We start from the raw sequence: 14,952 nt of genomic DNA on the forward strand, positions 1-14,952 counted from the left end.
TTGTCTGATTAGAGGTCAACAGTTCCTATTCCTTATACTGACATATTTTCAGAATATTACTAACATTCAGTACAGTCCTTCTTATCAAGTAACGACATTTGTAATCCACATTGCCCAATATGCCTGATGAGCCGCTTAACCAACGGCGAAACGCGCCGTATAAATTATTATCTGATAATCACCGTTGTCCTTGACCATAACTGGAACCTCATGCGAAATTTCAAAGCGATCAGCGCAATATAATTGACATCAATTTAAAGGTCAATCACTCCTCTTGGAGATACTATCAACTTCTCGGGTCTATGGCCTTCAGGGGTAAATATGTACGCTGTAGAATACAAATTTGGTCATTTTTCACACACAAGTCAGGGTCCATTTTACCCGCTAAATATTGATCGATGTTTATCAAAACAGGCATGCCTATTCGTTGGTCTGATCCCCTTCACCATGTGAAAATTCGAGATTTTTGGGCCATAATTGCGGCCTCTGGAGCGACCACAAAAACCGAAGCCATCCTACATACAAAATTTCTTTAAGATTGGCTCATAACTGTGGCCTGCATCGTGTTTACAAATTATTATGGACAGAGGGACGGACGGACACACATGTCTAGATCGACTCAGCTAGTCGAGATATAACGATCGGTATACTTAAAGATGGGTCTAGGACCAATATTTCGTGGAGTTGCAAACTCTTGGGGTTGCACAAAGCTATAATATCCTGACAACATAGTTGTGTAGGGTATAAATAATTTTTCAAAGACCCTTGAATATTCATGACAGGTTCTTTTTCTTATTTCACCCCAATTTGTAACAATTTCACACGCTTGTTATTGTCCAATTCATTCGTAAATAACATATCAATGTCAATCTCTCAAAAATTAAATACCTCTTCAAAAGTCAAAACACATAATTGAAACCATTGAAAAAACAATTAACATTTGCAAAACCACTTGATTTACATGTTTGCTCTTGAAAACCCACCACATCAATGAACGTTTCGGTATGTGCGACAAGAATAAGTGGGGCAAATTTTGAAAGCAACAATTACTCATATCTATTAATAGAGCTGTTAGACAAAAATTGTTTACTGTAACCAAATTTGTTGTTTTTAATGGAATTACTTTTAAATCCACTTGAGGGAATTCAACAGTAACCACTTGAATGTACTCCCAAAAAAATCAATGGTCCAATTACACTGCTCACTCACTTCGTATGCCAAATGAGCCAGGGTAATTTCTTTAATTAAATGTTGAAAACCAAACAAAAATTATATGAATTAAGTTGACTTCTCTTTTGCTATTGTTGTTATTGTTAAGCTTTTGTTTATGAATGACATGCTAATTTGCATAAAGATTGGTGGGAGTTAATGGTTATTGTGTAATAATAATAATAACAATATGTAGAGAAGGAAATGGGATAGGGAAGAATAATTTAACACTGTGAGATAATATTAGTTAAAAAAGGTTTTGGTCTTAAGTCTTTTGTTTTCATGAAAGATAAATAAAAAAAATGTAATATCTTGTTTGGCTGCAAGTTTGTGTCTTAAGTCTTTTGTTTTCTTTGAGGAAAAATGCATTAATAAAACCTACTGAAATTGAATCCACTCTTTTTGACATTGAAAGCTCTTCTTCCGAATTTCCATATCCAAATCAATGCTTTACTTCCCTGACATGTTCATTTCTCCAGTCTTTTGTCATCTCTTCGGAAATGATCATATATATTAGCTCATGATCATTGAAACTACCTCAATTATTGTAAATCTCATTTGTTTTTCATTTCATACATAATTAAGTAATTAGGCTTAATAAACAGGAAATATCTCTTTAAGACATTATGCCATATTACCATAATCGTATAACTTATTATGACACTAACACATATGCACACACAAAATATTATTGTGCCTTACCATTTTCAAATACAATACCAAATCCAAAAAAGGGGGACTTTTTTTCTTTGGCACGTTTAACCTGCTGATCTAATTTTTCTTCTTCGACGCTAACCAGTTCCAAAGTCAAAATAAGCCAAATGAAAAAAAACTGTTTGCCCACAATTCCAAAACAAATCGAAAAAAATTGCACACTAGGAAATGGGTGCTCTCTATAAATGGTCACGTAAATGTCGACAAAACATACTGCGTTATGTTTGTCATGCGAACATACATACGAACACACATGACACTTATAAAATATTTTTTTTTTATTTTTTTTGGAAAAAGTATTGGCAATTAAGCCAAACCTATCAAAAGGTGATTTTTCAAAGACCCACAGAGGCGTGGATTTTTAAGGATAAATTTTTAGGGACCCTCAGAGGCCGGATTTTTTTAAAAAATATTTTTTCAAAGATACCTTTTCAAAAGCCCACAGAGGGGTGGATTTTTAAAGAATATTTTTTCAAAGACCCATAGAGGCGTGGATTTTTTAAAGAAGATTTTTTCAAAGACTTACAGAGGCGTGGATTTTTAAACAAGATTTTTTCAAAGATTTACAGAGGCCTGGATTTTTTAAAGAAGATTTTTTCAAAGACTTACAGAGGCCTGGATTTTTTAAAGAAGATTTTTTCAAAGACTTACAGAGGCGTGGATTTTTTAAAGAAGATTTTTTCAAAGACTTACAGAGGCGTGGATTTTTTAAAGAAGATTTTTTCAAAGACTTACAGAGGCGTGGATTTTTTAAAGAAGATTTTTTCAAAGACTTACAGAGGCGTGGATTTTTTAAAGAAGATTTTTTCAAAGACTTACAGAGGCGTGGATTTTTTAAAGAAGATTTTTTCAAAGACTTACAGAGGCGTGGATTTTTTAAAGAAGATTTTTTCAAAGACTTACAGAGGCGTGGATTTTTTAAAGAAGATTTTTTCAAAGACTTACAGAGGCGTGGATTTTTTAAAGAAGATTTTTTCAAAGACTTACAGAGGCGTGGATTTTTTAAAGAAGATTTTTTCAAAGACTTACAGAGGCGTGGATTTTTTAAAGAAGATTTTTTCAATAAGGCTAGATGCGTGGATTTTTTAAAGAAGATTTTTTCAATAAGGCTAGATGCGTGGATTTTTTAAAGAAGATTTTTTCAATAAGGCTAGATGCGTGGATTTTTTAAAGAATATTTTTTCAAAGACTTATAGAGGCGTGGATTTTTTAAAGAATATTTTTTCAAAGACTTATAGAGGCGTGGATATTTTAAAGAATATTTTTTCAAAGACTTATAGAGGCGTGGATTTTTTAAAGAATATTTTTCAAAGACTTATAGAGGCGTGGATATTTTAAAGAATATTTTTTCAAAGACTTATAGAGGCGTGGATTTTTTAAAGAATATTTTTTCAAAGACTTATAGAGGCGTAGGACTTCAAATTAACATCAACGTATGTGTCTTAAGTCTTTTGTCTTTTATCTTCTCCTTCCCAATTTTTTATTGCATGCCAAAATCCCATACAAATTTTCAAAACTAATCAATTAATGAATGATAGACACCATTCAATCGTTTAACACTAAAATATATGCGACATAAATTTTTTCACAAAAAAATCTGGTGGCTACTTCACTTTTGTACAAGTCAGGGCATTCACAAAAAGGTTTACCTTGCCATGCCAAAACCTAACACAAGAGCCGCCGCAAAAAAATTGATTCGCATAACGACAATTTTCATTTCTTTGTCATCTTCCCAGGCGAAATGCCGACAAAAAACATGAAAACGTAATCATTTAGAAAGAAGAAGCAGCAGCAGAAAACACCACAAAAACCACATGAAACGAATCTAAACAGATTTTTTTCTCCAGACTTAGCATTCGGTACTTTTTTCTTGCAATTTTTGGTTGCCTTGTATTGCATAACAGTGGTAGTGGTAGTAAGCAATGTAGTCGCAACGACTATGACTTTGAGGCTGGTGGCAGTCTAGCTAAGAAAAGAAAAAAATCCCAAACAACAAATACACCAAAAAAAAATAAAGAATAGCTGGAAAAAAGTATTGGCAACGTGGTTTGACTTGTTTTATTTTGGTATTTTTGTTCGTTTCATTTGTCTTCTATGGTTTGGTTGGTTGGCTGGTGTCATCTTCAGTACTTGACTAAGTACTTTTTTGTACTGCCTCATCCCACTTTAGTTCTCCTCAAACTCCTCTTCCATTTGAGGGTTTATAGCAAAAGACGTAACACTCAAAACAGTTGCGGAAAAATAGAAACAACAACACCATTTTCCCGCGCACTTTTTTTCGTATGAAGTACTAGCTGTGTCTACTTTGTTGTTGTTATTGTTTTTCTTTTTTTTCTGAAGATGTACTTTGGGATTTTTCCCATATCATAAAGATGTTCCATTGATTGCATTTTAAGCTGTTGCTTGTCATGGCTGCTGTTGGTATTGTTGTTGTTAGTTTTGTATTTGAAAAAATATATGTATATATTAAAAAAAAACTTATATGAAAAACTAATAACAAATGAAGAAGACAAGCGGTGGGAATCAACGGGATCGAAATGAGGAATGATTAAATGAAAAATAGTAAATATGAAATATATTTTTGACTTCCAGAAAAAAAATAATTATAAAACAAACGTAGATCAAACCTATGGAAATTCAAAATGACTAAAAATTATTGGGATTTTAATATTGACTTTATGTCATCCTAATTTACATTCTGAAAAAAAAACGAAATACCAAATTACAGATCCTAAGGATTGAACATTGGGCTAGAGCCTGGAACATACCAAAGGACCAATTCGGTTCGCGTCGTCATTTCTTTGTGGTTAATTGAAAATCTATTGCTTAGAAAATCCCCGCCTTTGTAGGCATTTGAAAAAAAATCTTCAAAAATTCACGCTTTGAAAAAAATTGAAAAATATCCTTTTAACAATCCACGTATCTTTGAGGCATTGAAAAATATTCTCAGTGGGTTTTGAAAAAATATTCTTTATAAAATACACGCTTCTGAGGATCTTTAAAAAATATTTAAAAAAAGGGTCTGTGGGTTTTTGAAAAAAAAATATTCTTAAAAAATTAGGCCTCTGTGGGTTTTTGAAAAAAATATTCTTAAAAAAGTAGGCCTCTGTGGGTTTTTGAAAATAATATTTCTAAAAAATTAGGCCTCTGTGGGTTTTTGAAAAAAATATTCTATAAAAAACTACACGTCTCTGAGGGTCTTTTAAACAAATTCTTTAAAAAATCCACGCCTCTGTAAGTGTTTGAAAAAATATTCTTTAAAAAATCGACGCCTCTGTAAGTGTTTGAAAAAATATTCTTTAAAAAATCCACGCCTCTGTAAGTATTTGAAAAAATGTTCTTTAAAAAATCCACGCCTCTGTAAGACTTTGAAAAAAATATTCATTAGAAAATCCACGCCTCTTTGGGTCCTTGGAAATTTTTGAAAATATATTCTTTAAATAATCCACGCCTCTGTAGAAATTATATTTTAATTTTATATTTTTAAAATATGCAATTATTCCTTAAAAGCTTTTAAAAATTCTTTAAAAAGTCCTCGAAAGATATTCTTGAAAAAATTCAGGAAAGTAGTATTAAATCCACGCCTTGCTGGGTTTTGAAACAATATTCCAACAATATATATCTCCATACCCCGTTTGGATTAAAGACCAAGAGGCCAACTTTGGGATGAAGAAAAGTATTGACTGGCGCCCAACGTGGTTGTGACCTTCAACGTTTGGACAAAATAAAATCTTTGATGGCTCCCAACTTAGAAAATATCGATTGGCGCCCAACTTGCTTCTAGTTTTCATCTTCATGCCACGTTTGGACGAAAAACTAGGCCACGTTTGGGCTGAACAAAATTATTGATTGGCGACTAACTTAGAAATTATTGAGTGGCTCCCAACTTGGTTCTTATTTGGCGCCCAACATGGTTGTGATCTTTTCTCCACACCACATTTGGACTAAACAAAATTATTGATTGGTTTCCAACTTAGAAATTATCGATTGGCGCCCAACTTGCTTCCAGTTTTCATCTTCATACCACGTTTGGGCTAAACAAAATTATTGATTGGCTCCCAACTTGGAAATTATCCATACCACGTTTAGACTAAACAAGAGACAATGTTTGGACTAAACAAAATTAATGTTTGGCTCCAAATTTGGAAATTATTGAATGGCACCCAGCAGTTTTCATGTTCTGTGGTCTTCAATTCTATATCTTGACGACTCTAAACTTTGAAAAAATATTCTCTAAAAGATCCCTGCTTATAGAAATCGTCGAATAATTTTTGTTTAAAAAATCCCCGCTTTTAGAAATTATATTTTACGTATAGAAAAATATTTTTAATCTTATATTTTTAAAATCAACGCTTACAGTAGTCTTCAAAAATATTCTTTAAAAAGTCCTCGAAAAATATTCTTAAAAAAATCTATGCTAGTAGCGGTGCTCTTTAAAAAATCCACTCCTTGTAGCTAATTAAAGAAATATTGTTTTCTCATAAAACTACAACCCTTGTTGGGTGTTAAAATGTAATCAAATGTAATTTCCAGCTGTTACAAAGTTATAGGATAAAATATAATTTTTATACCCTCTTATTGTAATTGTATATAAAATACACATTTCACTTTCATTATAATCCCAAGTATTTTTCCATAAAAACAGAAAAAAATCCCAAATAGCTTATGAAAAAACCCCATTCATTTAATTTTTACCCGCTCAAAGTCAATGTTTGTTACATTGACTTTGAGCGGGTAAAAATATGATATGAAATATGACACAATTACACAGCCAGTTAAACATAGCTACTTAAACATTAATGTAATTACTTTTTTTAACAATTTCCTCTCTATTTTTTGTTTAAATAACAACAAACATTTGGTGACAAATAAACGAACGGAAGCAAAATACATCAATGAAAACTCATAAAAGAAACCACAAAAACCAGTTGCATTTCCAGCAAAAAAGAAACAAAAAGACTTGTTTGGAACTTGTCACCTTATTATGGTAATTGTAATTAAAAAAATATAAACAACAACAAAAACAACAACTAGAAAAAATCTTGGTCAAATCTAATTAAAAAAGTTCACTGAAGTCAACATGGGTGAAGTGGGCAATAAATCACAATATTAGAAAAATAACTGCCAGCTATGAAAAGAAGATGAAAAACTAAAGACTTAAGACCCGAACACATTTTATTTCACAAATGGCTATCGTTTCAATCAAAATTGTGGTGGATGATGATGTTGTTGCAGTTGTTGTTTTTTTTTCTCATATTTCTCACAGTTTAAATTTTAATGGAAAATCACCTTAGCTTCTGATATTTTTGTTTTGTTTTCAATTTTTATAAAATCTCAGACTCTTTGTAATATTTTTGCAAGACATTTCAACAAAGATCAAATCATCACTTTTACTTAACAGTTAACAGAGATATATTTTTTGGCCGATAGATAGCTTTTGACAATGTTCAACAATTCATGACGTATATGCATGCATACAAATTGTTCATAAATAGTTAGACACACACACATGCACTTGTGTGTGTGCATGTAGGCAGCAAAGCACTTGCAACTGACCTTTTAAATATTGACACAACAAATGCGTTACAAAGTGAAATATGTTAACTACTCTCGAAACCTTATGTGGTGGTGTGTGAGTGGCTGTGTGTGTGTGTTTTGGTTGTTTGGCTACAAATGAATGGCCATAGTTTACCACATGAAGGAAGGAGAATATACAGCAGACATCATACAACTTGGCAACAATCATTTTTGGCCAACGAAGAAAAACAACTTACCACTGAAATAAATAAAAACAAAAACAAAAAAATGAAGATGCGCCAACATGTCAGTGGGGAAAAAAGTAAATTTATTTTACATACAGGCAGACGACTCTGTACACAAAGATCAGCTCATATTTGTTTGAACATTCAGAGTAGCAACAACCTTTAGAAGAACAACAACTAACAAAAAAAAACAATAATCAAATGAAGTTTATTGAGATTTACTAGAAAATAAAACTGCATCATCCCAACCACAGCACATGGATGGGAATGCAATTGATAGAGTAGTGACGTCAAATGGAATATATGAACATACATATATACATAATGTATGTACATATGTATATGTACGTACATATGCATATGTATGTACATATGTAATTATATTGCAGGTTTTTATTATGGGAATTGTCGTTTTTTTATTTTGTTTTTTATTTCTTGTTGAATTTACAATAACAAAAACAAAAAAAATGGTGAAAATAAACAACAATAAAATAAATTGTTTTAAAAACATCGTCTTCCTGTGTGGTTGTTGTTTGTTTTGCAAAAATTAACCTATTGCAATTGAAAATGAAATGTTTTGACGTTGTTGTATGTGTTTGAAATAATTGTCATGTGGGGGCTATAAATCATTGTGATGCAGGGATGCAACTTACATGCAGGGCTGAAGGGAAGAGGTCACAATGATTTTTTTCAACGACATAATCACATTTGTCAATGTAGCCTAGGCTCGCGACCACGTTTGGGCTAAACAATAATTATTTTTTAATTGGTGCCTAATTTGGTTCTTATTCTGGTTTTTGTCTTCATATATACAACATACAACATTGGGACTAAAAACGAGGCCCTGTTTGGTCTAAACTAAATTATTGATTGGCGCCCAATATAGCTCTGATGTTATTCTCTACACCAAGCTTGGGCTAAACTAAATTATAGACTGGCGCCCAACTTGGAATTAATCGATTTGCGCTCAACTTGGTTCTAGACTTCACCTTCATGCCACGCTTGGACTAAAAACGACGCCAAGTTTGGGCTGGACAAAACTGTTGACTGGCACCCAACTTGGAAATTATACATTGGCGACCAACATGGTTCTAGTCTTAATATCCATGCCACAAAATAGTCACTTTGGGGCTGAAAAAAATTATTGATTGGCACCCAACTTGGAAACTATCCATACCACGTTTAGACTAAACAAGATAACACGATTGGGAAAAAAATTTTTGATTGGCGCCCAAATTGGTTCTTATTCTGGCACCCAACATGGTTCTGATCTTCTTCCCAACACCATGTTTGGACTAAACAAAATTATTGATTGACGCCCAACATGGGAATTATTGATTGGCGCCCAACTTGTTTCTAGTCTTCATCTCCATACCACGTTTGCACTAAAGACGAGGCCTTGTTTGGGCTAAACAAAATTATTTATTGGCGCCCAACATGGGAATTATCGATTAGCGCTCAACTTCGTTCAAGTCTTCATTTCCACCACGTCTGGACTAAAGACGATGCCAAGTTCGGGCTGAATAAAATTATTGACTGGTGCCCAGAATGGAAAATACTGATTGGCAAACAAAATGGTTCTTATTCTGGCGCCCAACATGATTCTGATCACCTCCTCCACACCACGTTTGGACTAAAAAATTAATAATTGGCGGCCAACTTGGAAACTATGGATTGGCACCCAAAATGGTTCTTATTCTGGCGCCCAATCTGGTACTGATCTTGTTCTCCACACCACGATTGGACTAAACAAAATTATTGTTGCTAGACTTCATCTCCATGCTACGTTTGGACTAAAGACGGGGCCATATATGTCATAGACAATTTGGAGTCGATTTACAAATGTCCGTCTGAAAGATGGGGAAAATCGGTCGACTCCTACTTGTACCTCTCCCACAGAATGGTAAAAATTGAGCTGAAAATGCATTTAATAATATCATGGGAACAGAGCATCCGAACCTAATATTTTAATCCTACCCATATTTTGGAATATGGGGCTTATTGGCCCACTTTTTCTTGTATCTCCCCACAGAGGGTCAACATTTTGAAACATTTTAATTCTTATATAAAACGAACTGAATATCCAAAATTTTGCACACCATAATACTTTTTACATAGCCTAGATCGAACCGAAGATGTGACCCATCGTTCCACTCCTTCTGGTTTAACAAGACAAGTGATATCGACTTGGATTTTGCTTTTCGATTCGGAATGTATCATTGCCGTAGTAACAGCAATAAATTATTCTTATAGAAGTTCATAAAGGTTTCTTACAGGAGGTTTTCTCACATAAAAAACCATAAGGTTTGAACACCAGAACTTTATCCTACAGAAGACCAAAAGTCCGACTTCAAGAAGTTCAAAAGCGCTTCTTGTAGATAATCAGACTACATAAGAAGCCCATTAGATCTCCCTAATGAAGTCCAAAAGGCATTTTTTAGATGATCAGAAGGCTTTATCATAGAATAACTGTTGGTCTTCTAGATATTCTCCGCAACGGATTTTTATAGAACAACAGGAGCTCTTCTCATTTATAGTCAAAACGTCTTTTCATAGAATACCAGAATATCTTGTCGTAGAAGACTAGAATATACAAATTATAATGAGAACAAGTTCAGGGAAATATTTTCCCTTCGGATATAAGGAACAACGCAACATGATCTTCTAAATGAAGGCCTACTAAAAAGTTCTCCTTTTTAGCAAAACTTAATTTCCCTCTAATGGACTTAACGTTAGACTTTTCTGTTCACAGAATCTGTCTGTTTTCAATCTCCTCCGTCTCTGTTGCTAACTCAAATTTCAAATATTTTTTTATTTTCCCATGAAAACACCACAAGATTTTCCTTCCGCCTTAACATTGTTGTTGTTGTTATTTTTGGCAAATGTCAAATGGTAAGGTCATTACAAAGACATTGCATAAAATTTAGACAGATACATTAACGATAACAGGAGGCTAATGAAAATGAACGTGACTGTATTTCCCGAAGATTTAAACAATGATCAATGATTGTCTTGGTTTTCTTACAATGCGACTGCCAAAAACATAAAATAAATCCCGACAATGGGAAACTGATTAACATTTCATATGAGTTCGATTTACATTTTACGGTAAATAGAAGCCATTGGCAGATATGAGAAAACTAGACTTTCTCCTAGACAAAAACAATCAATGAATAATTCAATTTATGAACAATTTTCTGAAATGTAAACACCTTTGGCCATTTTTTTTAAGTATTAAATCATTTTTATTATTATATATTAATAATATAATTTCTTTTTTGCTTTTCTTTCAGCCTGTATCTCTTGCTGCTAGTCTCCCTGTGTTGTCTGATCGGCTATGGCCATACAGCGGCCACAGATAGTTTAATAGCCTCGGCGACCACTGCCAAACCACAGGCCTTTCAATCACGTTCCATTGAGGCCAACGATGATGATCTCTTTGAGACCCAGGCTCAAACACATTTAGGTTATAGACAGCAGCAACAACAACCCCTGTATGATTACTCCCAATCGGAAGAGGATCAAGAGGAGCCACCACGTCCCGTCTATCAGACACGTAAACAACAACAGCAACCCTATCAGGGTGGTAAGGGCGGCAAGAAACAGTCAAGCGAAGAAGAAATTGAGGAGGAAGAAGAAGAGCCGGATCGTTTGTCATTGTTGTTGGCCCAGTCGAAATTCAATTGTAATGGAAAGACAACAGGGTGAGTCAAACACAAAATCATTTTATAAAAATACTTCCCTAATAAAAATCGTTTCTTTCGTTATAGTTACTACGCCGATGACACGCTCAACTGCGAAGTATTCCATTATTGTCAGGAAAATCAACGTCACTCCTGGATATGTCCTGAAGGCTTTACCTTCCATCAAATCCATTTGATTTGCATGCCACCTTCCAATGATAACCTCTGTCAGCAGTCATCCAAATATCATATTGTCAATGAATATTTATACAAACCAGTCAATCTGCAAGAACATCAAAGCAAACCCAATGTAACTCTACGCTATTCGGAACGTTATTATCCTGAGAATTTCTACGATCAAGATCGTGATCGTTATGATGAAGAGGATGAGACACCCAGACAACGTGTCCAACATCATAGACAACCTGTAAGTATTTGAGACAGGACAGTTTATAAAAGACAGGACAGTTTTCTAATGGACGATCAGTATCCCTTTGGTCGACCAGAATGTGTCTTTGTGTGGATCTGAAGGTCATTTTATAGGAAACCAGTAGAACGTCTATTGGAAGATAATCATGACATCTTAAGAAGACAAGCAAATCGTCGTACTGAATACCAAATGTTTGTTCTATAGCAAATTAAAAGCTCACCTTATAGAAGACCAGAGGATCTTCCCATAAAAGACCAGAAGATTTTTCCACAGAAGACGAGAATCTTTTTAAAGAAGGTCTGAACAACAGTATTGACTAGTGCTCAAGTTGGAAATTATTGATTGGCGCCCAACTTGGTTCTTATTCTGACGTCCAAATGGGTTCTAGTCTTCATCCACGTTTGGACTAAAGATGAGGCCATGTTTAGGCTGAACACAATTATTGACTGGCGCACAACATGGTTCTGATCTGCTTCTCCACACCAGCAATTATTCTCCACAAAGGCATAAAGCCAGAAGATCTTCTCAAAAAAAAAACCAGAAGGCATTGTCATAGATCAGCTAGTGGTGACAGACATGAATGTTCTTCATGGAAGACCAGAAGATTTGCTCGTAGAAAACCAAATGGCCTCCTCCAGATTTTCTTCTTACCGAAACCATATAGGCCTTCTTATAGAAGATCAGGAGGACTGCTTGTAAACCACCGGAAAGATATCCTATGGAATAGTAGAAGGTATTCTTCTAGTAGGCCAAAAGGTATTCTCCAAAAGACCAAACGATATTCGCCCAGAAGACCCTATGGTCTTCTCAGAGAAGTCCAGATTGTCATCTAACCGAAAATCAATAGGCCTTCTAATGGAATACTAGCAGGACAGCTTATAAAACAGCAACAGGTCTTTTTGTAGAAGACCAGAAGATCTCCTAGACGACAGGGAGGTTTTCATAGGAAAGATCAGAAGGTCTTCTCCTAGAAGACCAAAAGATATTCTCCTAACGGACCTGAATGTATTCTCCTAGAATACCAAAAGGTTTTTATAGAAGTCCAGATTGTCCTATTGACTTTCTCATTGAAGTCCAGATTGTCCTCTATCCGAAAACCAGGAGGTAATTCTATAGAAGACTTTTTGACCTTATCATAAAAGAGCAGCAGGATATATCTTAAAATTTCAGATTAATTTCTTACATAGGGTCAGGAAATATACTAGAGTCAAGATCTTGTCATACAATACCAGACTGACCTTCTGCTTCTAGTAGAGAAGCAGTCTTTTCATAGAGAACCAGAGTACTAGACCAGAATATATTCTCATAGCAAACTAGAATTTCTTTTCAAAAATGCCAGAAAGTGTTCCAATAGAGGACAATAAGGTCTTCTCATAGAAAAACAGAAGGCTGTTCATGGAAGACCAGAAGATTTTCTCATAGAGAGCCACAGTAATAGACCAGATGGTCTTCTCATCGCATTCTAGAAGGTCTTCTCGTAATTGCAAGAAAGTCTTCCCCTAGAGGTCCGAAGGTTTTCAGCTTCTTTTATAGAAGCAGCCTACTCATAGTGAACCAGAGTACTAGACCAGAAGATATTCTCAAAGCCCACTAGAATGTCTTCTCATAAATATCAGAAAGTCTTCGCATAGAAGAAGAAGGTCTTCTTATATCAGAGCAGAAGGTGTTTTCATGGAAGACCAGAAAAATTTCTCGTAGAGAGCCGCAGTAATTGACCAGATGATCTTCTCATCGCATTCTAGAAGGTCTTCTCGTAATTGCAAAAAAGTCTTCCCCTAGATGTCCGAAGATTTTCATAGAAAATCTAGAAGACTTCTCATGGAAAACCAAAAGGTTTTCTCACAGAAAACCAGAAGGTCTTTTCATTGAAGGTCTGAAGGTTTTCTGATAGAAAATCAGGATTTCTAATAGTAGAAGGATCTCTCAAAGGTCTTCGTATAGAAGTTCTAAAGATCTCGTTCCTTTATCACGATCATAAAATTTGCATACAAAACATACAGGGTTTCTTATCAACGACTAGTATGTCTTCTCATGACAAATCGGGAGGTTTTCTAATTGAAGAGAAAATTTACTTCTCATAAAAGGCCAGAAGAGCTCCTTATAAAAGATCAGAAGGTTGTTTCATAAAGGGCTAAAGGACTTCAGAAAATGAAATTGATCTAAGAATGAACCCGAGGTTCTTTTCTAAAAACCTGAAGGTTTTTTGAGGTCAAACCAGAAGTTTTCTTGTGCTTGATTTAATTTATTAACATAATTTTTAAATACAACTTCTAAAACTAATTTAATTTTTTCCCTCAGCTCCAAGTTGGTTTCAATCGTCAACAGCAGCAACAACCTCAACAGCATCAACAACAACCCCAACAACATCATACTCAACCACAATACCAAAGACCCCAAACCTCGGTGGCTCCTCTGCAACAACCCATTCGCCATCAACCCGTACAGCAGCAGCTGCAACAACCGCAACAACAATACTCTCAACCACAACAAACAACCATTTATCGTAAACCACTGCCAGTGACCACAATTCAACCTCAAATCCAACCACAAATTCAACAAATTCGTAGCCAAGCCCCTACCCCTACAGCTACACCATCACCCTATCGATTCTTTACTGCCGCTCCGCAATTACATCATTTGCAACAGCAGCAGCCTCAACATCAACAGGTTTATAGAACTCCTGAAGAAATCAACATTTCACTGCAGCAAAGACGTCCCCAAATCTTTATAGCCAGCACTACACCGCGTTACTATGAAGATGAATATTTGTATGAAAGAAAATAAACCACTCCAACCGAGAGGGTTTATTTTCGCACCACTTTTTTCTAACTCCTATTCCTGAGCATACTCAAATGTAAAACGAAACCCCTCCACAGTTATCTTTGCCAACATTCATGACCCCCATTTTTTCAGCCTCCAAGGCCCACAGTATTTGGATAATTATTTGTTTCACCTGATTTCACCTCTATTATTTACATTTTGTCGATATTTCACATACATTTATTTAATTCGTATTCATTTTTTTAACTTTTTATTGCTTTATATTGTTCTACTACTACAACAACTACATTTTCTAGTTATTTTTTAAGTTTAATTTAATTTTTTATTAAGTTTTTCTTTTTTTATTGCAATTAATGAAAAGAAGAACAAATAC

The 14,952-nt window shown here is 34.6% G+C and overlaps 1 protein-coding gene across 1 annotated transcript in view; it reads left to right on the plus strand.

Annotated features, from left to right (window-relative positions):
- LOC133332162 (putative mediator of RNA polymerase II transcription subunit 12) overlaps window positions 1–14,582 on the plus strand; it is a 63,525-nt gene extending 48,943 nt beyond the window's left edge. Inside the window, exons 2-4 of the mRNA XM_061540541.1 lie at window positions 10,979–11,389; window positions 11,456–11,795; window positions 14,097–14,582. Of these exons, the coding sequence (XP_061396525.1) occupies window positions 10,979–11,389; window positions 11,456–11,795; window positions 14,097–14,582 (1,237 nt within the window). The remainder of the gene's footprint in view (window positions 1–10,978; window positions 11,390–11,455; window positions 11,796–14,096) is intronic.
- Window positions 14,583–14,952: the final 370 nt, after the last annotated feature.

This window comes from Musca vetustissima, unplaced genomic scaffold, assembly GCF_032173495.1.
Source record: "Musca vetustissima isolate MV318-11 ecotype Yass unplaced genomic scaffold, APGP_CSIRO_Mvet_v1 utg5251, whole genome shotgun sequence".
Lineage (NCBI taxonomy): Eukaryota > Metazoa > Arthropoda > Insecta > Diptera > Muscidae > Musca > Musca vetustissima.